At 43.2% G+C, this 26,992-nt stretch overlaps 3 protein-coding genes and 2 non-coding genes across 15 annotated transcripts in view; 1 reads left to right on the top strand and 4 right to left on the bottom strand.

Annotated features, from left to right (window-relative positions):
- The first annotated feature begins 3,031 nt into the window (after positions 1-3,031).
- Positions 3,032-17,572, top strand: si:dkeyp-97b10.3 (NACHT, LRR and PYD domains-containing protein 1b allele 2). 8 transcript variants are annotated; one of them, XM_081723492.1, is made up of 17 exons: positions 3,431-5,181; positions 6,304-6,335; positions 8,432-8,464; positions 10,331-10,387; positions 10,838-10,913; positions 11,360-11,395; positions 11,487-11,504; positions 11,991-12,034; positions 12,365-12,417; positions 12,660-12,877; positions 13,204-13,454; positions 14,557-14,691; positions 14,845-14,980; positions 15,169-15,216; positions 15,401-15,472; positions 15,999-16,283; positions 16,369-17,572. In XM_081723492.1, exons 8-17 carry the CDS (start codon positions 11,999-12,001, stop codon positions 16,386-16,388), a joined length of 1,254 nt encoding a protein of 417 aa, XP_081579618.1. In that variant the 5' UTR covers positions 3,431-5,181; positions 6,304-6,335; positions 8,432-8,464; positions 10,331-10,387; positions 10,838-10,913; positions 11,360-11,395; positions 11,487-11,504; positions 11,991-11,998; the 3' UTR covers positions 16,389-17,572. The 8 variants fall into 8 exon arrangements, with proteins under 8 accessions (XP_026883214.2, XP_081579618.1, XP_081579615.1 ...); XM_027027413.3 differs by lacking the exons at positions 3,431-5,181; positions 10,838-10,913 and adding an exon at positions 3,032-3,424; XM_081723489.1 differs by lacking the exon at positions 10,838-10,913 and having other exon boundaries at positions 3,431-4,751; positions 12,765-12,877.
- trnat-agu (transfer RNA threonine (anticodon AGU)) lies at positions 10,673-10,746 on the bottom strand. Its single transcript has one exon. It is a non-coding gene; the product is annotated as a tRNA-Thr (tRNA).
- Positions 11,772-11,845, bottom strand: trnat-agu (transfer RNA threonine (anticodon AGU)). Its single transcript has one exon. It is a non-coding gene; the product is annotated as a tRNA-Thr (tRNA).
- A 103-nt stretch (positions 17,573-17,675) lies between the features above and the next one.
- Positions 17,676-20,109, bottom strand: il12a (interleukin 12a). Its single transcript, XM_035528569.2, has 7 exons — positions 20,099-20,109; positions 19,253-19,407; positions 19,070-19,165; positions 18,826-18,867; positions 18,468-18,605; positions 18,252-18,299; positions 17,676-18,156 (listed from the first exon to the last, which is right to left on the bottom strand). Exons 1-7 carry the CDS (start codon positions 20,103-20,105, stop codon positions 18,028-18,030), a joined length of 615 nt encoding a protein of 204 aa, XP_035384462.2. The 5' UTR covers positions 20,106-20,109; the 3' UTR covers positions 17,676-18,027.
- A 6,673-nt stretch (positions 20,110-26,782) lies between these two features.
- Positions 26,783-26,992, bottom strand: part of schip1 (schwannomin interacting protein 1) — a 203,389-nt gene continuing 203,179 nt past the window's right edge. For all 4 annotated transcript variants that reach the window (XM_035528211.2, XM_035528212.2, XM_035528213.2 and 1 more), the window contains one exon: positions 26,783-26,992. This exon is cut by the window's right edge and continues 476 nt beyond it. The gene's annotated coding sequence lies outside the window, so the exon portion shown is untranslated.

Raw genomic sequence — 26,992 nt, 5'->3', positions numbered from 1 at the left:
GCTCCGGCACAGGTAGGTGTCAGCACTGCACAGACACACGTCACACATCTGGACCCTACATGAAAACCTGTGCACGCAAAACATTTGTTCAGATGTCTCTGCTGGGGACATCATGCCCCATTGTGGGATTATCTCATGTCTGTATTAAGAGATCAGTCTTGCCCTTGCATGCGGCTCAGAGGAGCATACGGTCCACGTGTGGTCAGCGGTCCGTTTGTGACCTGTCAATGGGCCCCTGTTGGCACTGGTTCACTCTTCCCACTGCCCGCTACCCAACGCAATGCCACAAGCAATGCCCGCTACCCACACGCAATACTCTACACACAACAGTGATCCTGTGGTCAGACATCACCAATGAGGAACAGGTCAGACGGACCCGGACAAACTGTAAAACGTCATCGATGGACACATGCATAGCACACCTCTAAGGTAGCTGTGGCTAATGAAGCGCTCACTGAGCGTAGGTGTAAGTTAGGCATACGTACACCGAACGCTTACCTGATCAGCTACACTAGCCCTACTGCTACACCTGATTGGGTGCTTCACGTTTTACACTAAACCTGAAGTTGTGATCCACCTCTGCTGGCACCGCTACTGTACTACGAAGACCCGTGTAAGTCGTGTCAATCTTTCATGACATCTTTCATGTGCGATCTGGTTTTGACCAAAATATTCATGCACACAAACTATCCAGACAGCACATGTCCGCTTTTTTTTTTTAATGGATCTTTCTTGGCCACTGGAAACATGGCACACGTGTGCAGACAAGAAGATGAATTACCATCGGTAACTTGTGTGACCTTAATGCCCGGGTTGATAGAACTGAGCTAAGAAAAGGCTGATGGCATATAGATACAGCTGTGCAGTTAACTTAGTTAATGAAGTGAGGCCTCCATGTGCGCTGTTGTATATATGCACTGTCAGGCAGTTCTGTTTGTCATGTAAGTTTGTTTTTACTATCTAGTTACACACAGGTTCTTTCATTTCAGAACTTGCCACAGATAACTGATGTTGCTCCCAGCTTCCAACAGACACACACGCACACACACACACACACAAAGAAGAAAACCAGATCTTGGATCAGATGTGCCATTTGTACTCCAGTACCTGAGACTTGGTGAAGATAATGTGAGTCTGTTACTGAAAGCCAGTGTCTGTCTGCAGAATATTGATCTTCTCTTGGTTGTCCTTGGAGTTGAGGTCCATGAGGAAAACTCTACCTACACTCTCTCTCTCTCTCTGTCTCTCTCTCCCTCTCTCTCTCTCCTTCTATCCCTCACACACTCTGTCTGTAAATATTTAGAGTTCATAATGATATATCAGTAATGGAGCTAAATTGGTAGGATGAGTGCAGAGAGACCAATATGCATTTTATAACATGATTAATTAACCCTATAGGGTTATTATCTCCACAGTGTTAGCTCAAGTGTCACAGCCTAAGTAAAGACTACTGATAAACATGTCGTTTAAGATTACTCAACCATTGTTTAAACATAGACAACAAATAACCCTGCAGGTGTTGTAGAGTTCTCTTAAACCTCTCTCTCTCACTCACTCTCTCTCACACACACACACAAATACTCCCCGAGAGAGCGGGTCGGAGTGTAGATTCACTCATCCTCTCCAGCCAAGTGTGTGATCGATAGGAAAGCCCTTGCGCCCTCCCTGACGCGCCTCGCTGCAGTGTGGGGACAGGCTGAGTGTGTGTTACGTGTTTTGTATTTTATGCTCTCCCTCAACAACAGGATCATTGCTAGTTGTAACACTGCAGTTGTGGATACAGAAAACTACACGGTAGGTGTCCCCGTGTGACTGTAGAAATGACCAAAATCATACTTTAGTTTTCACTGTGGGAAGCTGTGCCATCTTAATCTATGTGTTGCTCCTGACCGCTGACGGTGACTGAGGTGGTAATAAGAACTTTCCTGAATTGGAATAGTCTAATTTAGACAATCAAATCAAATTAAGCAAAGTTATAGCAAAAGCTCTGTCCAGATATCAGGATAAGGTATCGTATATGTTGTATATAATAAAGTATTATGAAAGCGTTTTATTCACATTACTTTCACAGTTTCATAAGAACTGCATCTCGAGTTGGTTACAGCCAATAACCTGTATTGTACCGCCACCTAGTGTTAGAGTTAGCGAACTACCAAACGGTGATGAGGCCGCAGGCATATAGGAGGAAATGAATCGGCCTAAAGCCCGTGAAGGTGTTGTGCCACCACAGCTCTGCAGAAGAACTTCAGACTGAGTCTCTGTGCTGAAGGAACGGAGCTCCTTCTTTCAAAAGATGTCTCCTCCAGGAGTGTTTGGATGATGCTGGTGGAGAACTCCAACACGTGGGTCTGGAGCCTCCAATACGGCTGAGATCTGCAAACTACCAAGACCAGAACATGATGTTCATCATTTCGTAATTCATAAACATAGTCTTCTGTTTAGTCTTTATTTTGTGTAAACATTGTAATCTGTTTTAAAAAGCGCTATGAATGAAGGGTATGACTGTTGTTATGACGATGTCTCTCGTGCCCAGTGGATACAGAGACCTCTCCCACCAGGATAGCCACGAAAAACCACAGGACAAAGCTGATCAGTCCGAATATTGATTTGCAGTGACCCTTCCCTCCAAGAGGTCAGGCAGCCCGGGACCGTGCTTGCGCAGCAGAGCTCGCGGACTCGCTCGTGCTTCTGAGGGCGTGCACATGCACGCGTCCACTGGTGCAGGACGGGGTGAAGGCTGACTGTCCCCTCTATGGTCCATGCTCACGGAGTCCCCATTGTGCGTTTGTCTCTGTAATGTGGGTCTTCTGCACTCCCTGTGTAGCGCGCTGGCGAGAACTGGGATATGACCCTCGGGATTAGAACAGCGCGCAGCCGTCCGTAAACGGGTGTGACGAGCCCTTAGCAGTTTGTTGTGTGTTTGTTTACCTACGTTTGTGGGTTCGAGCTCGGTTACGTGTTTTCTATTGATGGTAAAACGCTCGCCAGGACCCAGGGCGCGCTTTTTAAACTCCACCCCTCCAGCGCTTCAACACGGTTTCGGTTACGTCGGCAACACACACAAAAGCATCCATTGGCGCGGATTTACGGATTACTCATTGATTTACGGATGTAGTATAATTGTAGTTTTTTTCCAAAAGAGAAAGAAATCCTGTTTTTTTCCCTTAGAGATTGAATCGCTGCATGCATCGAAAATCGAAAACCGAACACTACAAAACACTGCGTGTTGGTGAGCGCGCCTGCGTGCAGGTATAACTAGGAGAGCGAGACTCCATAACAGCACCTGGCGGGCTTGCCCTGCTCAGGTGAGACCGCGCGGGCGCATGGGTCGATGCTCGCGTTGAAAGGTAGCTCGAGGCGAACCCCGTCCGCGTGTGGTGGCAAGCATGGCCAATTTCGGACACACAAAGGAAATCGAGGGCGGGTGAGTTGAGCTGTTGATCGCTGTTTATCACTGCTGAGTTTAATCCCATAACTAGTTACTGCCGTACGCGCGAGAGGATAATATAAGACCATTACATCACTAAACTAACTGCGCATTCTCGTGAAGCCGCTCTGTTTGTCCAAAGACGCTGTAATAACATAGTTAATACGGGTTTTAAGGCTTTTGCTCAAAAGGTGAAAATGCATGGTCTCGGGTGCGCCATGATGCCTTTGTTTCATCTCGCGACCTCCAATTTCATCGCCGCGTCGCCTGTGCACGGGCTGCTGTCACTTCGCGCGCTACCGCGGGCGTTTAGAGGCGCCTGGTCCAGGATCCACGCTGCGTGGATCGTGTTCTGTTTAGTAAAGGCGATCGCGAAGCCGCCGGTGCAGGGTACCGAGCATGTGAGTGTGTTTCGGCTCCGGAAGGCTAGAAGCAACAGTCCAGTATCGGTTGGTTACCAGCAAACACATTTATGTTTGGCCTAATATCGAGGCAATACACTGAGTAGAAGAACCATGTAAATAGAGGAGTGGGTTAAAACTCTAATTTACAATAACTACAGGCGTAATTGAAATGATAAACGAGTCTTCCTGCTCCCTGCTGTAGGCAGGATGTGTGAAATGGAAACTTGAAACTGTTGAAACAGCCCATCACAGGGTCCGATACGCGCGGGCCTTTCCAGGTGACACCGGACACCGCGGTGTCGCTAAGCGACAGACATAATGCGCAAGGTTCATGTAATACTTAGTGATGTCTGGACTGGTTTTTAGGCAAACCGTGCAGTAAAACTGGGATGTTGTTAGCAGTATCTTCCCCTTCTGCTGCCTGTAGTTTTATCTTCCTTCAACAGGCCTGTATGCCCTGAGCAACACAGGAGGTGCGTGCAAGTGTGCTGGTTTTGTTTTGACACGGTATCGCTGGTGACAGGTGGAAGCCAGCCGTGAGCGGAGTGGACCGTCTGTGTGGGGTAGGACTCTGTGTTTCCCCTCTCTAAGCCTGCACGGCCAGCACCCACCAGACTGGCTGTCCCCGATAAAGATACGGGCCAAATATAGAGTTCCCTACAGCGATTGACTAGAAGTCACCCTGTACGCTTCATTTTCTATTTGCTGAAAGATCGAGGGCTGGAAGATGAAACTGACCCCACACGCGCAAGTGTCCTCATTCTCTGTTTGTTTTGCAAAAAGGCAAACCAAACATGTTGTCTACTTCGGCGGTGTAGCCTGCGGCTGTAGGGTGTTTATCGCCAGGACTTGTGCATGGGGGCTGTCTGTACCTTTTGTACTTCCGCGCTGAGGCATGTGACGACGCGTCTGCGACACAGGCAAGCTTCGCTTTTGTCTGTTCGAATGAAACGCGCACAAGACAAAAAAAAATATTACCGTAATCCAGCGATCACCAAGACTACCACAATCTGAATGATCTACTAATACTGTTGCTGTCACGGTTACCTTTAATGCCCTGTGTTGTACTGGAGGATGTGACTGGATGGATGAATGTGATGGGTGTGTGGTAGAGTGTAAGGTCAGCGCACCAGAGGCCCTGTGGTGGGAGACACTGGCAACTCTCTCATTTCCTGTTATTGTGTTTCAACTGACAATGCAAGAAAAGTACGAGGACATGAGAGGGTTGAAAGAAAAGGGGGTTGCGGTTTTCCTGATGCTCTTTACAGCTGTGTGATCGCAAGATGTGACGGTAGGACCCAGCAGTGGTTGGGTTTTATTGGAGAGCGAGAGACAGAGAGCAAGTTGAAGGCAAGCGGGACATCTGTTCATCACTCTCTCCTCCCCTTCTTGCTCCGCCTCCATCTCTCCTTTTTTTAAACGGTCCTTTCGCTTGCTTTCCTTTTGCTATCTGTTCTTCCTCGCCCTCCTTGTCCAATCAAAACCAAATGAAATCAGATCCGTCTGTGTGCCTGAGCTGTGTCACTGTAGTGATGCTGGAACAAGACATGTCTGAGGGGCTAAATGTCCTCGTCCTTCCTGAAACGTGTCGTAGACGTAAGCTGGGACCTTCACGCCTCTCTTTCCTTATGCAAATTTTGCAGCTGCATTTTTTGCATGTGCTACACGCCTGGGACAGAAGAGCGTGGGCGCGCTGGCGAGTGAAGGCTTCTGGATCCAGAGTACGACGCCGTTTCCACTCTCCAAGCTGCATGGATCGGGCTAACATCATAACGCACTAGCATATAGACCTTTGCCTTGCAACGGAGACTGCTGACGGTCTTGTTACAAACTACTAACTCTCTCGTTAAAGACTACTAACGATCTTGTTAAAGAATGGTTTTGTTTGACTTGAACTCTCAGATCCAAGTCTGAATTCTTGAGCTGGTGACTGTTCAATTGAGTATTTGAGAACTAAAACTGTATTAATTACTATTGTTACACTAGTGACACTCATTCTTACTGAGATGATATAAACAGAGATAAAACAAAAATGAAACCTTGCACTAATTAGCAGTAATATAATCAATTTTTGCCATCTTTGCGTTTTGCACATAACCACAAATGGCTTGTAGGAATGTGTTGCGCCTTCTCTTCAAGCCTCACACACTGGGAAACTGCTCTCTGACTTCTTACAAAATTGCAAAAGTGACCAACGTTGAGCCAGTGGGCTGTTCAGGCCTCACAGAGCACTGCATGGCACCTGGGTGTTGAGGATCGGCCGTGCTGGCATGCTTGGCAACGCTGCACGTTAACACTGGCTGTTTAGCGCAACTGTAGATTAATTCAGTGCATTACCTGCCAGGACTCTGAACACTCGTGTGGGGATGTCACGATTTGAGCCTGTGTAATGAATTCTCAGGACTTCATGCTTACTAAAAGTTTGCTTTAAATATATGGTAACACATTTTGTTTTGTATTTTTCTTTTGCAGAAATGGAGACATCCCACCTTCAGATCTGACAGGTGAGTTATATGCATGTGGTGACAGACATGCATACAATTTCTCCAACAGAGGGCGCTATAACCTCACTGATCAATTTGGTCAAGCGCTTCCTGATTCCTTCCTTTTAAGTTGTGTTAGAAGTTACCGTTGCTGTGGTTTTGGACGAAATCTGATGATAGCCTATTATATTTTAATATGTTAAGATATCTGCTTTTTTAAATTTATATAATATCACAGAGGCATAAAGACTAGCTAATAAATTGTCTTTATTTTTTTAAAAAGCACGATGTGGGGGGTGGTCTATAGGTCACGCCGGCAGGGCTGTGAAGGAGTTCGGCGGTTGCCGTTACCTTCAGTTTCTTAGTGACTGTATTGGCGGTCAGAGTCACGGCCACAAAGTCAGCCTTCCTATCAGGAGAAGGAGAATACGTTGTAGTTGTTTTCTTCTGACCAACCCTGGGTGTGCGAGGAAGGTGCTTCGCTGATTGCTTTCTGCTGACACTGAAATGGTGCGACATGTGCAGCGTAAGGTGGATCTGAGGCTTGGCACCACGTCCTGCAGGCTTACACTTGTGCGGGGTCTGGGCATCGCTGCCGCGGTCCACTTTGTGGACGTGCCCTGCTCTGGGCGTCTCTGTGTTGTAGTGTGCAGTGTTTTGTTGTGAGTGGTATTTGTAAGACTTTCCAAGCAGCCTTCTTTCACCCTGCGTGCAGAGGCACACAAACCGCAGTTCCCGTCTTATCGCAGCAGCCGCGGTGCGCCATCAACGAGCTTTCCGCTTCCCTTTTTCCGCCACTAAACGCCAGTCCAGGTGCAGCCTGTCTGACTGCCAAAAAAAAAGAAAAAAAAGAAAAGGGGAACAAACTCGCAGCAATTTCAGTGCTGCTGCTTGCAAGCACAGCTGCTCACGCAAGTTTGCTCTGAGGCGGGTCTGTGCGTAGAGGAACTCTCAGAGAAACGCACCGCTTCCAGGCTCAGCTGACGCCACAGGTAGGACAGAGTTTGTGGTCTCGGGAGTTCCGTTTCAGCATCACGAGTCTTAACCAAAGCTGCTGTTCGGGGCGTCTGACAGCCATGAGTTGAGGGCCCGTCCCGCTGTCCTGCTGAAAGTCCCGTAGCTGCCACTAGGGACTACTGATCCTGTAACAGGAATGTTGCTAATAATAGAAGCACCATTCTCATGTTGCCGGATGACGTGCCTTTTTTTTTTTTTTTTTTTTTTAATTCTCTCCGTTCTGGGTCAGTGTGGAGCAACACTACAGCTGGTCCACGTGGGCTCTGTGGTGCAGTGTGTAGCGCACTGGACTTCTACCTGGTGGAGGGAAGGAGTTCAAAGGCTGTGGGTTCGCGTCCCACGTTTAATTTTTAGCACGTGCCCATTCACATGCAAAATTCATCAGGTGGCCAGCAGAGGGCGCCACACTTCAGCCTGGCGCCGCCAAGCGTCTTTGCCCTTGTATTGGTCAAACTGCTGACTCACTCATCTCAGGAAGATCTTGCAGTACAGTGCCCTTGTACAGTTGAGAAGTGGGGCAGCACCTTCACTTACAGAGAAGCATATGAACTCGTGCACAGCGTGTATCGAAACGTGAACTTTGATGTCAGTTTTTCAGTGTAGCAGCCTGTTATTACAACAGTATCCTTTCATTGGTTAAAATGCCACCAAAGCATAGTGAACAGCAAACACTTGGATCAAAAGACTGCAGTGATTCCAGGAGGGTTTTGGTTTATTTCTGATCCAGTCTGATTCAAGTCTGAATCAGTTAAAAGTCGTTTCAGCTCATGGTGGGTTTTGGCCCAGAGTTCACAACACCAAACAGAGTCACAGCCCTGAACAGAGTCACAACTGGTGTTCTAGAGAAAGATATATATATATTTAAATATTAGAACATGTTCACACCTCCCCCCACTGGTGATAAATGCATTTATTGGGTCAGAGGTAAACAATTCAAGGTTTTAATGTAGTTGAATATTTTGGTGTTTTGGAATTTAAATGTATGCATTTTGTTCATACAAGAATTTTAAATGTATTTAAATCAGACATTTCCTAGAATGTTTGTACTATTCAGTTATAATGTTTCTTCACTGAAATAATTTTTCTGTTTCCGAAAAAAGGTAATGAACTGGAGAATGACGTCAGCAGTCCAGGTGGGTATTACTTCACCACTGTCTCAACTGATGCCAAGGCAGCATCATATGTATTATTCATTAGTATTTATGTTTATTACAGATGTAGTAATAAGTTGGTAATTTACCTTTTCATGAGCATGAGCCTGGCAAAGCAGTTTGTTTTTGGTGTGTGATGATCATGGTATGATAGTGTAGTATAAAAAATATCATAGTTTTAGAGTTTCACGGTATGCATTGACAAAAAAAAATATTGATGTTGAAAATGAATGAAACAATTTATTTTGGGAAAAAATGTACGCAAGTCTTTTCATGTGTATCATTTAAAAAACAAACAAACAAACAAAAAAACCCAGCAACTGACAGGCCAAAGAGTTTTAGCTAAATGAGAGAGGAGGTTCTGTCTTTAACTGATACCAGTCAGCCCAAAATACCAGTCAGTAATGGCTGGCGATTGTTCATGACAACATATACAAACATTTAATCATCAGTGCCAGCCAGTCTAATCATGTAGCCTGCTCCAGGCACTGGACTATATGATGTGGCCATTTGAGTCCAGAAACAGTATTTTAAAGTGGTGGATACTGTAGTGAAAAATGTTGTCTTAACACGGTTACGTTGTCTTAATGTTTGCTATTTGCTAAACATGTAGTCTGTGAAGATGCATTGTTATAAAAGAATAACAAAACGTGCACACAAAAGTTCAGTTTTACTTTACAAATTCCACTTAAGTCGTTTCCAGACAATGGCTTTAATGTTACTAACATTACTTAAACAGGCGTTATGTCTACTTTACTGATGGACAGAGGAGACTTAATAGTGCGATGAAATGAAAATGTTATTGGACTGCACGACACCACGCAAACTTATATTCGTGTTTCAGTTCTGTACGAAATGTGAACGTGTAGAGTCGCACATATGAAACCTTTAATGGATGTGTAAGAAAGCGTCGATGTTTTACATTGACAGGATGCACTAAAGAACCACGTGCCTGTAATACCGTTATTAAGTCTAGATTAAAGGACACGCGAGCAAACACTCACGTTTTCAGAGATGTCCCGCGAGTGTGAAAGGTTGCAGTAAAGAACCACGTGCCTGTAATACCGTTATTATTAGATTAAAGGACACTCGAGGAGCAAACATTCACCTTTTCAGAGACGTCCCTCGAGTGTGAAAGGTTGCAGTAAATTTGCGCTGCAGCCAAATGTGACTCTTGTTCACCCCTCCCTGTAGCTCACCAAGCATGCATTACACGATTATAATAAAGTATACTACGACCAGGGGTGTGGGTCTCATTTCAGCTTTGGGGGATGGGGCGGGGGGACACATCATCATGGAAGTATTTTATATTTTGCATGATTTCTAGTGTAGAAATCACATGTTCATGATCTACGTAGCTGTTAGTACACTAGATGTGACATTCAGCCGATATTAGAAAGCTAGCTAGCAAACACCTCTCGAGCGCACCCTTATCAACCCCCCCACACTGCACTCCTTTGCCAAAAGGAGGAACACGGGCTGTGTATTATTCAGCCAAAGGGGTTTCCACGTGGGCTCCCACCCTGTGCGGAAAACTCAAATTGCTGTAGTATAATTAGGGGGAATCCAAAGATTGGTCACAAACTCCCAACAAATGTTTGGAAAGACACTGGAAAGGGTTGCAAACCATCGGTGTTGGGAACATAATGTGTGAATAGTTGTTAATAGCAGGGCAGGCATTTTAATCAGTATTAATGACCGTAAAATTATAACACTGTTGACTTTAAACTTTTTTAAGATCCCAGTACATGTACATATACTATGCATTAATATTTATTTGTATTAATACACACACGTGTGTGATGCATTAATATGCATTGCAAACAGCATTTTTTTGTTTGTTTTCAGACAGTACAGAATCATCATCGGATGAGACCTCAGACGAGGGAGAGCGGACAGATCCAGGTAATGTTCTGGATGCTGTGAGTGTTTCCTCTACCTTGTTTACATATTCGACTTGTTACTGGTACGCGTGGTTCTCTTATCTGTCTTATCGGGATGGTTTTGTATGGTTAGAGGGGAGTGTAATATCCACTGTGCTCTGCTCTCATTGGTCTACACGGTTTGAGATTTAGAGTGTTTTAGTGACAAGCAGGTGGAAGGATTTGTAATGGATCAGTTTTGAGTTGATTTCATAGTGCAACTTGTACTGTGATGGAAAACCACAAGCTGGTTTTGATATAACAAGTGAGGCACCACTGGGATTCGAACCCAGGATCTCCTGTTTACTAGACAGGCGCTTTAACCATCTAAGCCACAGTGCCACACATGTAGTGATAGCTACATCCTTACATGTGATAGCAGGTAATAATGATGTTCCTCTTCACAAATTTGCCTCTGTTTTCCTTTACACAGGGGACAAGCGTCTCCAGTTTGGCCTCGATGTAGAGCAAAGAGACAGAGTTCTTGTCCTGGACTACAGTTAAAGCAGGTTCTTGTCCTAGACTACAGTTAAAGCAGGTTCTTGTCCTGGACTACAGATAAAGCAGGTTCTTGTCCTGGACTACAGTTAAAGCAGGTTCTTGTCCTGGACTACAGTTAAAGCAGGTTCGTGTCCTGGACTACAGTTAAAGCAGGTTATTGTCCTGGAATACAGTTAAAGCAGGTTCTTGTCCTGGACTAGGGTTCAGGCCGGTTTGATTTAGCATCTAAACGTTTTGCACTGGGTGCCATTTACAGTGTTTATCACAGATATATCAAAGAAATTGGAAATCTAAGTGAAGTCCAGTGGAAAATCTGAGTGGAAAAGTGGCTTCCAGTGGAAATATTTTTTTGAAGTGAACTGTGGAAGACCCTGGAGTCTTCAGTGCAGCGTGGAGACACTTGAGAGAATGTCTGGACTCTGTCATATTTCTGTGTTTTTTTTCTCTCTTACAGAAAATGGGAAGTCATGTTCTGAAAGACTTAGTCTGGGTAAGACTAAAATGATCCCGCATGTCCTTGTCTTTCTGTGTTGGCGTTTAATGAGTGAGCTTATGTGTTGTGTTTTTGTTTTGTTTTTCAGATACAGAGGCAAGCACTGGTAATCTCTATTTCATTTACGTACACATCTTTATTCAGGCCTCGGCCGTTGTTAGTGATCTTCTAAAAAGGACACGCATCATCCACTTTGTTGGTTGCAGAGTGCACAGGACCTTCGCTGTGGTAGAGACACTCTGGGTGCAGAGTGCACTGACTGTACAATTGAATTTTGACGTTTTTACCTGTTATCTGGATTACGTTTGGTCAGCATCTGTGCTGGTGGGAACACCTAGCCAAAAATATCAGAGTAGAGTTTAGTGTGCAAGCAAGGCACCGCTGGGATTTGAACCCAGGATCTCCTGTTTACTAGACAGGTGCTTTAACCATCTAAGCCACAGTGCCATGGTGTGCATCTCCTGTGATTAATTATAGGCACTATTGGCACTTTGTATAAGACTTAGTTTTAGACTGTTTGGCCCCAACCCCTTTAGCACTGTGTGTAACTCGATTCTCAGGTTGTTTTGTGTCCCCTGCCTCCTGTTTCTAGGAGACCACATGAAGCAACACTGTGAGAAGTGTGAAGTCCTTCAGGTGAGTGTGTGAGAGGGTCACCAGACCCTGTCAGCTGTCACTGTGTGCAACGACAGCTTGTAAACGTCTTGGTTTGGTGGGTAATTAGCTGACTGGTCATGGGAGTTAAATAGTCGTCCTTGGTTGGGGTAAAGATAAGAACCTGCCGCAGTGCTGGATGTAGGTGTTAAATATGTTATTTATTAAATGATCAGTATGTGGCAATATGGAAACTAAATTAGGCAAACGGGCTCAAAATTCAGCTGACTGATCAAGGAAGGAGATGTTTATACAATGAGTCACAGAGATTTGTTTATTTATTTACCTTTACAACATTTGTTTTCCTTACAGAGACCCAGCTATGAAGTGGTTACACCTAGAAAGATCTCCAGGGACCGAATGCTGTACGCACCTTGTTTTTCCCATACTAAATTTTATACGTTAGCTTTTTAAAATGTTTTCCTGTGTGCTTCTTTTTCGATTGTCTCTACCCGCACGTATATAGCATTTAATGTTGTGTTTTTCCCCTGGGTCTTTTAGAACCACATTTTGCTAGTTTTACATTTCCAATACCAACGACATGTGTGTTGTGCAACAGTTCTGCTTTTCGCTGTTCTACATTGAAGCTGGATCTGGCTCTTGTTAGGTTGTTCCTGGAGGACGAGGGTGTGTACGAGTGTGCCCAGACCGGGCTGGTCTTCGAGGTCACTCGCAAAGCGCAGATCCGCTACCGTGTTCTGTCCTGGTGCAGGTTTGGCGGGTACCTGAGCGAGTCGTGGACGTTCGCAGGGCCCATCTTCGACGTGGACTGTGACCCATCCATCCTCAAGTCCATACAGTTCCCCCACTCACTCTGCCTGGCAGGTATGCTGGTCACCGTGCCAGCGAAAACTCTGTGGAGGCGGCTGGCTGTCTTACCTGTGGTAGTGTCTACGGTTTTGGCCTCTGTTCTATCTGCTCTCGTGCTGAGCTAGAAAAAAAAACGTCCCCACCACTAAACCTTCAAAAATACAATAAAATGAAAATAAATGTACTAATATTCAGAAGTTTGGAATCACTTATATTTTATTCTACTAATTAACAACTAAGAGTTACACTTCTTAACTATCAGTAGGACGATGTCATAAATTAAACAAAACAAAAGCCCAGACTCTCCAAGCCTCAAGGGTCACCCCACCTGTGCACGGTAGATCAGGACAGTGAGATGAAGTTCAGCGTGCTTCACGTGAAGGACCAGCGGGGCCTGATCGAGCCTTCGGTGGACCATTCCCGCAGTCACATCAAGTGGAGTGTGTCCTCGCTGTCCCCTGTGGGGCCCATCGTCCAGGCAACCAAGCCAGCAGAGCACCACGGCGTTGTGCTCGTCTACAAGGAGGTCGGGCAGCAGGACTCATACTCGTTCCGGGTCTACTTCGCCACCAACAACCATTCGGACATCAAGGTGAAGCGTCCCACCTCTCATTCTCTCTGCATCCTTCATTACATAGTTATTTAGTTATTCATCAAACCATCCATTTCCCTGTAGTTCCCTGCATCTCTCCTCAGCTCGGACAGAGCAGTTACCAAAGCATTTCACTGCAACTATACCATGTATGACTATGTACGAGACAAATATAACTTTGAACATAACCAACGCACGGCGTTTTCACATAAAAATGCCACACAGCAAAGCAAGAAAAGCAGCACGCAGAAGGGTGGTTTGAATCGAGACTTTGATCTGAGGTTTTATAGTCCTGTTAAAAGCACTTTACCCATCATACCCAAAAACACTTTCAGGAATATAAAAACAGTGAGGAAAATGAGCGTAGAAAAACGTCGTAAAATAGATGTTTTCGTAAAAATTAAAAACTGTCTCCAGGGAAACAGGCTTCAGTGCCATAGGGAACAGATGTTTACCGTAACAGGCAGGTTTCCTGGCGCGTGATGCTACTGTAATGTTGACAGGGTGACATTGTTGTAGTGCTAGTTCCTTCGTCCAGGTAAGCTGGGCTGTGAAGGCTTAGTGGAGGTTTCCATCCTTCTGGGGATCTGGCAAAGGTTTTAATAATTCAAGGTTGATGCAAAAGTTTGCCTGTGTGTGTGTTTAAAGTTGTGCATGATTGAAAGCTGCCAATCTTTTTTTTTTTGTGACTTCATAAAAAAGCCGAAAGTTGTTTTAGTATTTGTAATCGAGCTGTTTACCAGTTAAACAATTTGAAAACTTTCACCTGTGAATTTCTGCACAGAAGCAGGGCTGTAAAGTTAGCACTGATAGGGGGCGGGGCCAACAGCGTCACGCTGTCAAGTGATACGCTCGAGGGTTGCCAGGTCTATGGTCTCTGGGCTGAAGTTTGAAAGTTTCAATAGGAAAAAAGTCAATACAACAAACGTAAACACCTCCAGGTCAAACGATAACCTAGACGAGCACTCTGTACCTGTTGTTGGACGGGATTATTTCACGCTGCCTGTGTGAGATGAAGCCGGCGTCTTTCCCGTGAGAGATGACCACCCTTTCCTGCTCCCCCCGTAATGATGATGTTTTGGGACGCTCCTCTCCGCCGCAGGACATACAGAAGGAGTTGAGGAACTCCAAGAAGCGTTACATGAAAATGGAGAAGCCACCCACATGCCAGAGGCTCTTGGGAGAGAACAGGAAGTACCGCCTGCTCAGTGAACCTCAGGGTGACATCACCCCGGAGGTAAGGGGTCGGGGTCACCAGCTAGGCCCGCCGATGTGTACACACATGCACACACAGGCACGCGCACACACACACACACAAACACGTCCCTCGTATGTCCCCCATTTTACATCAGTTATGTCTGTGTATGTGTGTGTGTGTGTGTATCTCCAGGACATCCAGTTCACTCTGGCGGTGGTAAAGATGAAGGGTTATTTCGAGGTGTTCTTCGAGCAGTGCCCCCCGTTTAAACTCTCCCTGATTGAGGCCGACTCTGAGCAGACCGTGTGGGCCGCAACCATCCGAGCAGGTACCACCACCCACGGCATTGCTGCACCACCCGGGGGGTGGACACCTGCTCCATCAGCCGTGTTAGATCAGGGAACATACCAAACAACATGGCAGCTGTGTAGGTCATTAAGTATGAACAATACATGTGTGTGCGTGGGAGTGTGTGTGAGACAATTTTTAAAAAATTTGCTCTCTTCTCTGTTACAGGAGACTGTACTGTCCATGCTGTTGATAAAACCCAGAAGAGATCAGAGAGTAAGTACACTTTGATCAGAGAGTCAGTACATGTTGATCAGAGTCAGTACACACTGATCAGATTCAGTACACGCTGATCAGAGTCAGTACACGCTGATCAGAGAGTCTAGTTGCATAGTGTGAAATCCCACTGGACATGGAAATGTGTGAGAGTAACTGACATCCTTTCATCGTCCCCTGATAGGTCGGAAGCGGAGCAACAGCACATCAGAGGAGGAACTAACCAATAAGAGAGCTCGTTGCAATGATGAGTCAGGTGACCTGTCTTATAACAATAATAGAACAATAGAATTTTATTTACACTTAGCTTTCAGGCTACCCAGTGACACTATACATAAATCCAGCTAATATTATAACTTAAAAAAATACTTGCTCATTAATTCACTTTTTAGAACACTCTTGCTGTCTGGAAATTCACACAGGTCAGGAATATGGAGGGTTGATTGCGTGTGAATAACAAATGGTGATTAGCCATGCAGCCCAGTGTACTTACAATGTATTTATGTACTTATTGGTTTCTATTGCATATTCGTATTTTTTGTTGTTGTTACAAGTCTGTTTATAAGAGTTCTGTGCATAAAAGCGCATAAAAAAACTGATCGAAGCCCGTTGTCTTTAAATAAAATCTTCCTAAATAAGCTCTTTCAAATGAAATATATGCTGTACTGGAGTCCCAGTTCAGAAAACTCCATCCTGGTGTTTGCATAGCTCATCTGCAAAGCTCAGTTATTTTATTTTCTTTTCCTGCTCTTTGTTTTAAACTACGCGTCTGTTCTTCACAGATGGCGCACGCGCGCCCAGATCGGCCGACCTCAGCGACAAACAGCTCATGCAGGTGGCCAAGGTCCTGGGCAAAGAGTGGAAGTCCATGGCCATCTGCTATCTAGACCTGACCAACCAGGACCTGGAGGAGATCGAGGCCAGTGAGGAAGACCTTCACATGCGCAAGTTCCGCACGCTGGACCGCTGGAGGCGGCGCCAGGCCAAAGGCGATGCCGGAGTCGAGCAACTCCACAACAAGCTGGACCACGAAGACGTGCCCAACGAGGTCGTGGATGTACTCAAAGGTGGGAGCCAGCGCCCTTTTAGACACCCCCCCCGAACGCATCCCACCGTGTACGTTCTGACCGCTGCTCTGTGTCTCTCCCCCAGGTATGCGCGAATTATCGTAAATGAGCACGCTGCTGCACTCTTGAGTGGATGTGAAACTGCATGGTGGGGAGTGGAGCATCCTAGAGGCACAAGCCTGAGGTGCTCACTGAGAGCCCACAAAAACACCAGGGGCCCCCCCTGGTTCAGACGGGTCCCTCTGTCAATCTGAGTTCTGTCCAGCAAGCACAGGGGCCCTCCCTAGTTCAGATGGCTCGCTCCATTAGTCTGACTGCGAGTCCAGACTAACAACCACAAAAAAACCAAACATTTTTTTATTCAATTCAGCCTGTGCACAGGGTCTGTCGAATTGTTTTTTTGGATAACAGAACCAACATCCTGCCAGTTGCTTTCACCTTCGGGTGAACCGTACTGTGAAGAAGAACAGCTCTCCATGGTGCTAAGGACGTTCTGGAGATCTTTGCTCTGTAGTTACTTGGGTGGATCACTTCTCTGGATTTGAATCTTCCTTCGAAGCAGGCTGTTTCCTAAGTGCGCTTATGTGAATACTGCCAGCACCGGGAAACCTGCCATGTTCACCAGTTTGACTTGAGTTTTCATTCCATCCAACAGGAAGACTGAACATGAGGGAGACCTGATCTCAAGGTGGCATGTGATCCTTTTTTTCAGTTGTTTTGATACCTGTGGGGAAAATGCCACCTTTTAGAAAAGCTACTGTGTGTTTGTATGTTTTTTTAAGGTGTAAAGGGAGTCTTCTGATAGGCTGAGAGTACGTACTGCAGTGCAGTCTGAAGACCGATGGCCTAAGCTGTATTCATCTGGGTGGAAATAGCAGGCCTATATATTTATTTACCTGTTGACATTCCAAGCAAACAAAAGCTAATTAAAAATGCCTTTATTGGGGTATTTAAGAAATCAGGAAAGCAGACGGTAAAATGGGAGATGTCCACCTTCTTATGCGTTATCTTTGTTTTTTCAGGTGAAAGTTTCAGATAATATTTTTAGTGCTAAATTACACACTAGTTATAGAGGAACATTTCACTGAGTTGATTTGTAGCAAATAAACTGACATTCTGTGAAAACTAGAATTCTGGTCCCAACTGAGAGATGAAATCATGGAATTATTTTTAAAAAATACTCTAATAAGCATGTCAGTCACAGTTGGATCCCTCAGGTATCGCTTTGTATTTGAAGCCTTTTTCTACGATGTTGTAAATGTGGCTGAATAAACGCATGACTGAAAACATCTCAAGTGTTCTATGGTTCTGTCGTTGGTGTGGAGTTCAGATCCAAAACCGATTCACATACCTTCAGCGCTTTGTTTGTTGAACACAAAACAGATTTTTAATTCTGCACAAGACTTTAATATAAATAGTCAATAAATAAAATTGTAATCAATCCACAATTACAAATAAATAGAGATAATACAATCGTTTTAAATAGAAACAATATGTTTTAAATAAATAAAAACTATTAAATAGCCACAATTGGACAAACGCATGAACGCAGCACGAAGTCTCTGAGGCTAACAGAGCTAGCTTATTCGACTTTCAAACGAAATGTTCACATATAAAACTGTTTAAATAGATAAATTATGGGGATTTGTCGATAAAACAGTAGTGCGACGTCGGCTCTTTCACATAGCTATAGTTAGGATGAGACAAAGGTGACTGGAACTAGGAGTGGCTGTGGCCCTGAGCATCATCTCTTATAGTCCCCCGCGCTCACGTACCCGAGCGCTCGGTTCATCGTGACTGCGCGCAGATGGAAACCTTTAAGCTGCTTACACAGAGACATGCGCTCCTCAAAAGAGTCCACGGGACCCGGGCTCTGTTCGGAGACAAACAACAAGCAAAACGGTTCAAAAAGGTTGTAAACCGTGTGTGAAACCATCTGTACTGAAAAGAGCGAGGTGACAAACTCACGTTTGTTGGGCTTTTTTCTGTCTCATTTGTGGACAGCGGTGGACAGTTCTGTTAAAGAGTCCAAGTTTACAAGACGTTACACAGGAGTCCAGATTCACTTGAAGCCATTTACCACATGAAGCTGTTTACTACAGAAAACTTTCCCGATGTCCTGTTTCTAAAATCCACTCGTTACATGAGGGGTATTTCCACGTCTTACTTAATAATCGATAATACCTGCTGAAGGTCTCGTACAGATATGAGAATAGGTTTGAGCTCAGTAACAGCGTCAAACTTGCTGAGAGACTCGGCGTATTCAGCCAGCTTGTCCTGGTAGTGGCGCAGGTCTTCTCTCATACTCGCCAGGCAGTCGGTCTGTTGACACACCACCGACAGTTAACGTCTCAACTTTCGAGGAATTTCAGGAAGAAAAAAGCGTTTCGTATTTAAACAATTTGTGATGGCTTGTGATGATCACAAACCATCCCCAGCTTGTATTCGCAATTAATTCAGCATGTTTTTGTTTTTTTTTTTCCCGTGGACTGCTTGGCTATGTTTCACATCAGAGTTTATTAATCGATTTAAGAGCTTATACCTCGTTAAACGAAGACCTCCGTTGGTCAGAGCATGTCGTGTCCTGTAAGACAGGACGGAAGTGTCACTCGCAGGAAAAAGCATGAATAAAATAAACAACAACCCCGTAACATATATACACTAATACAAGAAAAGGCGTGCGGAAAAACCCCAAAAGCGCAGATCACCTAGACCTGCACAGGAGCACTAAGTAATGTCGCTGTTCCGAATGACAATCGCACCGATTAATCGATTAACTGACGTACCTCATAAGGCTGGCAGGCGGCCACTGTTGAACTGTTCGGGATGACCTCCGTGTCCAGGTCCGCGCATTTAAATCCATGAAACAACGTTGGTTTATCCTGCGTCGGAATGTAAAAACCGTATTCACATGCAGTGTGAACTGGCGTTAAATCTGCAGCTCGGTCCGCCTCACTGTCATTACTTACTTTATTCAGAACGCTCTTCAGAGTCGTAAGAAGAGTCTTAGCGTGCTCCGTGCACGACTGTGCGCCGGCTACGGATGCGGTGTCCATGCTGGTGCGCACTGGAGTCCCCATGGTTACGCGACACATAAGCGCAACCATCATTAAACACGTAGTGCCTGCTCACATGACAAACCCATCAGTAATTAACCTCGGATCATCATCGCACACAAATAACCGAGCAGCCATAGAAAAAAAAATGTAATTATACATACAGCTGTTGAAAAAAGAGACTACACAATCCGTTTCTCTGGTTTCATGTATGCGTTTGAATAAAATGAACATTTTTCCTTTGTGCTTTATGTTTTATGACAACATTTCTCCCAAATTTCAAATATAAATATTATCATTTAAAGCATTTATTTGCCTAGTCAAAATAAAACTGGACAAAGTTAAGTTGTTTTCAGACCTAAAATAATACAAAGAAAACAAGTTCATATCCATGTTTAAACAACACTGTACTAATGTTTTTTTGTTTTTTTTTTAACTTAGGAGGAGTTCAGTAATCAATTTGTGGTGGAATAACCCAGCTGTACAGTTACAACGTTCATGCGTTTTGCTGTGCTCTCCACCAGTCTCTGCTAAGATTTGGTTAAGTAAAGATTTGGTTAAGATAAGCAATAATAATTATCTCATTAACAGAATATGTTGGATTCCTTATTTGCTGATTTAAGAAAGATTTTTTGCAGAGCGGTTTGTTTGTGTTTGTGTGTGTGTAAAATCTTAAATTAAAGTGCATATTCTAAATTAATCTGTTCATACAAAACATTGAAATGTTCATCCCAGTGCGACGAGGGTAAATATACTCACTGTGCATGGTTTCTGTGGTCTTGTTCAGCTTGCGATGCTGTCAGTTGTGCGGCAGGTACCAGCACGGTGAAGCCTCTTTATAGCGCGCAGCATCCAGGGATTTCCCACGTGCTTTAAACCCTGTACAGACTGCAACCCCAAAACAAACTGGAAACCGCATAATGTCACTCGCCCGAGATTTTGAAAATTGTGTAGCTACTGAAACTGGAATTAACGCAAGGACACAATCCAGTTTCGCTATTGATGCTGTCATGCAGAAGGGACAAGCGGGATTAATGACAGCGGAGATGTAAACATTGCCTTCTTATTTAGGTTACGGCTTCTTCTCATCTCATAAGTGACTAAAGTATAGTAGTAGTAAACAAAGCAGTAGCTTGTGTTTATTTGCCTCATTGCTAGAATGACATAAGTTCAGTTAAATCTTATGCGCGATTTACAAAGCACAAGTGGACAGTAGGTGGCAGCGCGACACGACTGCGCAGGCGTGGACTACGCTGAAGACACGCGCTTTCTTATCGTACGGTACGAGTTTGTTCAAGCACAAGACAATTGGACTACATCTCTGAAGTGCACATTTGTGTATTTTACATTTCTGAAAGAGTGTATTGGCTTTTAAAAGATTACACAATTGAAAGGCAGTTCAGTAAATACTATGAACAAATGGAAACATACATAACCCATCACCAAAAAAACAACTAAACAACAACAACAACAACAAAAAAACATTACGTCACATCCACATTGTACAATTTACCACATGCAACCCTCTTTACTACACTTCATGTCACCAGACGTCATAGAGCTGGGCAGGGGTGGGGGCGTTAGTCTGTTAATCACAATTGTGTCGGTAATCAGCCCACCCCCACTTTACATCTCCTGACTATACAGGAGTCCTGAGTTGAGGAGGAACCTCTGTGTCTGGCTTGTATCCTGTGCTGTACTAGCGTGCTGCTGGGCTCCTGAGGGCAGTTCTCAGATGTTCTTCTCCCTTTGTTTAGCCTCTGTGCATCTGGGAGCCACTGTGGCTCCTCACCCTCACCATCTCTCACCCTCTCACCCTCACACTCTCTCACCCTCACACTCTCTCATCCTCTCTCTCACCTCACTGGAACTCTTTCATTAAACACAAGATTATAAATTCCATCTGAAATCTGCCATCCAGTTGCCTTCTGTCTCCTAAATGTGCATTTAAATGTCTTTGTGTGTTTTTTCCTGAGGTGTCTGGGAAGTTCTTACATACTTGTGGCGGTGTTTGCTTTTATACACTTTAAGCAATATAGGGAACTTCTAGAAATTGCTATATCATTGACTATGATTTAGTACAGGTGGAGGAAACTGTTTTCCTCTGTAATTCTGACAGGGTAATTCACAGTGTCATCTAAACTTCATAGACGTTTACAGCATGCAATCAAAGACCTCTATTGCAAGTAAAATACTATTATAATTTGTTTTAGTGTGACTAATTTTCATGCCATCACACATTATGTTTTGAATGCACATATTTCATAAAAATTTCAGGTTCAGTGTTTCTGTTTGCCTGCTCATTATTTGCTCAGCCAAATCCAAACTCCTGTCCCTATCCTTACACTAACAGAAAGCCTACATTCAGTCCTTATAAACAATATTTTCTTAAGTTTCCAAAGTGGGTGAATGTTATCTGTTCAGCTTTTCAGCTGCAATTCCTTTGGTGAGGTCATCGAAAATCATATGGATACAAAGAGGACTTCTTCCAGAAGGTCAACTAGCATGTTACGTGGCCATTATTTACATGCTTTTGGTAGATTTTGGAACAGTCCAGTATAAAAATTCCATGTTTCTTATCTTTGCCACACAAATTTTAAATGTATTTTTAATCTTATATAGAATAATATTTGATAGTACAGCTTCCCCTTGATTCTGTTTGCAGCTCTGGAACACGGACAGTCACATGAGTCATTAACAGACACGTTCATTTTCTAACACTTAATCAGGGACACTATAGAAACCTTCACATGTAAGGGCCCTATATTCACTTTTACTTACTGCTAGTAATGAGATTTGTTTGCCAGTAATATCTTCCGGTCACAGACAGACATTTGACACTGGGGTTGTTGGAGCTCCACAGACTGTGAGATGACTACATAACATCTAAATTTACAACCGATTCTTACACTGAAGAACAGTTTTGTCACTGTGACTAATAGGTTTATGTGAGATCCTGTACCGAGGTGCTTACAGAATGAGGTAAAATTAGTGGTTACTGATGTTATTGATACCGAGAGTTCAGAAGAGGGGAATTACTGAACACGGACGCAAGATACATGAGACAAAGTCCTTCATCCACAGAGCAGCCCAAACCGAAGGACAAGTGTGTTTTTGCCAGAAACAAGCTTGTGGAATTGCCAGGAAATTTGGCCATTAGAAAGGTCAAACTAGCCAGGATTCTGTAAGCTGTGACCTTAGTAGGAAGAAGACCCTGAGGATTCTATTGTGACACTCACCTGCTCAAAATTGTCTTAAAAGACAATTTAATATATTTTCTATCCTTAAAATCTATAATTTGCCAATAATAATAATAATAATAATAGTCTCTATTATTAAATCTAAATAGTCTATATGCTACCACTCATATGCCCATTTTGAGGGACTTTACAATCACAATAAATCTTGGAATTTATAAAAAGCAACATTTTATATGTAAGTTGAATGTTTTATTTCTTAAAGATTTCTTCTAAAGATTTGAAAATACATTTTAAATACCCAACTTCTCAGAAACAACTTGTCCCTGAATATAAGAATGAAGAAGATCCATTGGTGTTGGCTAACATATTTTCTCTCCTTAAAAATCTCGCTCTAATTTTCATGTAACAATGAGAGCAGTAACCTAAACAACAAAATAACAACAGTAATAATAAAGTACCTGACTGATAATTCGTTAAATGCTTCCACTCATCTTTTATAAAATACATAATTTATCACAATACAATTTAGCACAGAATGGTACAATAATATAGTTGAATTTAAGTTAAATATAATTTATTTCTTGAGGCTTTTTAAAGACTAAATAAATGTAAAATATCAATTTTATCTAAACAGGAATTCTTACTGAAATTATGACTGAGGAATTTATACATTTATGATTATATTTATCATTATATATTAATTTCTAAGTTATAAATTCAAAACAAATTCTGTATAATTATTCATCTTCTTTAGCCAATCATGTAAAGTGACATTATAATATGCAGATCAACCCCAATCAAACCGGCTCCTCCCCCGATACACTTTGTGTTCACATTAAAAGCCTCTTTATTCAGTTCTAATTGTTTTGCTCAGATTGGATGTCATTCTCAGTCTTATGGTGGCTAGTTTCACCCAGACAGTTGGCTTCCAGATAAGCTGGGACTCCACCCTGTGATACCTGTACTCTGAGCCTGGTGCCCTACAAAGAACTCTAAATGGAAGTGTGTGAAAAAGTCCTTTTGCAATATCAGTGAGCCAACTGGTATTACCATGATATTGTTAAATTTAAATTGTTTAAAAGACATTGCACAGGCATTACATTTAATAAACCACATACTTCTTTATAACACCATAAAGAAACTACAATTTAAATATTAAATTATTACCAGCCAGACTTCTGTTTGTTTACATCTGTGTAATCAAGAAACAGTTAGAATCTATTAAAACTCCAGCAAAGGTTATTTATTTCTACTGAGAATAAACCTTAAACTTAAAACTGTAATAATAATAATAATAATTTTTTTAGCTATTTATATGGTGCATTTTTTAGACCAACATCTCAGTGCTTATATAATTTATGTTAATTTTGGAATAATAATGTGTTTAGGACCTTTCTTTTAAATTGGCACCTTAACACTTTGAATCAACTTGTTTGAGGCCAGAAAAGGTTATTTGTTGGGAACAGTTTCAATAAAAACATCTTTAAAAGAACCACTGGACTCCAGAGCACACAGCAACAAGCAGGTTGTCTGAGCAAAATTACCAAGAGTACTGTGCAGGAAAAAACCTAAAACGTCTCAAACAAACTCCTACCAACGGCACTGAAAGTGTGAACAACTCCCAGTGTGTACTGGGTGTGTACCCCATGCCAGATCCTCTCAGCGCTGACATGACAACATCATAAGTCATAACTGTCTCTCCCGAGATCAGAAAGACAAGCAGTGCTGATATAAAGTTCTCCCGTTTCATGAACAGACAGTGACGGACCGTGACACTGTGATGGAAAAGGTGGAAGGAGAACCACTCCAACCCAGACTGGAGCAGATCTGCTACAGCTAAGGATGCCACTTTATTTAGGAAATGTGTTGGACACAGCTACATACAAAGTGTGCAGATCTGCTACAGCTAAGGATGCCACTTTATTTAGGAAATGTGTTGGACACAGCTACATACAAAGTGTGCAGATCTGCTACAGCTAAGGATGCCACTTTATTTAGGAAATGTGTTGGACACAGCTACATACAAAGTGTGCAGATCTGCTACAGCTAAGGATGCCACTTTATTTAGGAAATGTGTTGGACACAGCTACATACAAAGTGTGCAGATCTGCTACAGCTAAGGATGCCACTTTATTTAGGAAATGTGTTGGACACAGCTTCATACAAAGTGTGCAGATCTGCTACAGCTAAGGATGCCACTTTATTTAGAAAATGTGTTGGACACAGCTACATACAAAGTGTGCAGATCTGCTACAGCTAAGGATGCCACTTTATTTAGGAAATGTGTTGGACACAGCTTCATACAAAGTGTGCAGATCTGCTACAGCTAAGGATGCCACTTTATTTAGGAAATGTGTTGGACACAGCTACATACAAAGTGTGCAGATCTGCTACAGCTAAGGATGCCACTTTATTTAGGAAATGTGTTGGACACAGCTACATACAAAGTGTGCAGATCTGCTACAGCTAAGGATGCCACTTTATTTAGGAAATGTGTTGGACACAGCTACATACAAAGTGTGCAGATCTGCTACAGCTAAGGATGCCACTTTATTTAGGAAATGTGTTGGACACAGCTACATACAAAGTGTGCAGATCTGCTACAGCTAAGGATGCCACTTTATTTAGGAAATGTGTTGGACACAGCTACATACAAAGTGTGCAGATCTGCTACAGCTAAGGATGCCACTTTATTTAGGAAATGTGTTGGACACAGCTACATACAAAGTGTGCAGATCTGCTACAGCTAAGGATGCCACTTTATTTAGGAAATGTGTTGGACACAGCTACATACAAAGTGTGCAGATCTGCTACAGCTAAGGATGCCACTTTATTTAGGAAATGTGTTGGACACAGCTACATACAAAGTGTGCAGATCTGCTACAGCTAAGGATGCCACTTTATTTAGGAAATGTGTTGGACACAGCTTCATATGGTAGTGTGCAGATCTGCTACAGCTAAGGATGCCACTTTATTTAGGAAATGTGTTGGACACAGCTTCATATGGTAGTGTGCAGATCTGCTACAGCTAAGGATGCCACTTTATTTAGGAAATGTGTTGGGCACAGCTACATACAAAGTGTGCAGATCTGCTACAGCTAAGGATGCCACTTTATTTAGGAAATGTGTTGGACACAGCTACATACAAAGTGTGCAGATCTGCTACAGCTAAGGATGCCACTTTATTTAGGAAATGTGTTGGACACAGCTTCATATGGTAGTGTGCAGATCTGCTACAGCTAAGGATGCCACTTTATTTAGGAAATGTGTTGGACACAGCTTCATATGGTAGTGTGCAGATCTGCTACAGCTAAGGATGCCACTTTATTTAGGAAATGTGTTGGACACAGCTACATACAAAGTGTGCAGATCTGCTACAGCTAAGGATGCCACTTTATTTAGGAAATGTGTTGGACACAGCTTCATATGGTAGTGTGCAGATCTGCTACAGCTAAGGATGCCACTTTATTTAGGAAATGTGTTGGGCACAGCTACATACAAAGTGTGCAGATCTGCTACAGCTAAGGATGCCACTTTATTTAGGAAATGTGTTGGGCACAGCTACATACAAAGTGTGCAGATCTGCTACAGCTAAGGATGCCACTTTATTTAGGAAATGTGTTGGAGATAGCTTCATATGGTAGTGTGCAGATCTGCTAAGGATGGAAGCAATGTGTCAGAGTCTCCTCTGCCTGTTCACACGGTGATGCCTCAGACAGTCTCGATTGACGAGGAACTCACATGTGAAGCTTTCCAGACGATGAAGGAGACCCCGAAGTTCCAGCATCTCAAACAGGAACTGAAACTGACCCTGATGAGCATCTGACGGTCATGTGCGCTGCAGTGCACACTGGGTAATGCCATGGTACGTTGTTTACATTCAGGAGGATCAAACAGCTCAGCGAGACAGAGAAGAAGAAGAGGAAGCATGTGGGAGAAGAGCCTGGTGAACATCCTGGAAACGAGGTTCAGAGCACGGGCACACACGTGGCCAACACTAATACTACTATTTTTGATTAGTTTTTATCCTTCATTGAATGTGAAGACCGATTTACAAAATGATAAACCACAAAAGAACAGAAATAACCTGAAATATTCAGTTCCATATTAATCCTGTTAAATACACAAATAACAAAATCCTAATAATTCCAAGAAGCACTTTAATGCCACTTCAGACATACAACAAAGTGAAGGTCATGTTCCAAATAAGTCTCACACCACAAAACTACACAAGTCCACAGTATATGAAACAAAGTTTTTATTTTTTATTTTACATATTTGTACATAAACATTTCTTCCGTCAAATAAAGATTCTGAATACAATAGGATGAAAATGATATTAACACACTCATTTAAAATGACTCGCGTCAGAGAATCAACATTCACAAAATGTTGAATACCGATTAGCATGAACGCATTACCAAACGGTACGACCAGGCTACAAGGTGGGTGT

This window comes from Electrophorus electricus, chromosome 11 (genome assembly GCF_041902795.1).
Source record: "Electrophorus electricus isolate QZ-2024a chromosome 11, ASM4190279v1, whole genome shotgun sequence".
NCBI classification, from domain to species: domain Eukaryota; kingdom Metazoa; phylum Chordata; class Actinopteri; order Gymnotiformes; family Gymnotidae; genus Electrophorus; species Electrophorus electricus.
This window is presented reverse-complemented; position numbering and strand designations above follow the sequence as displayed.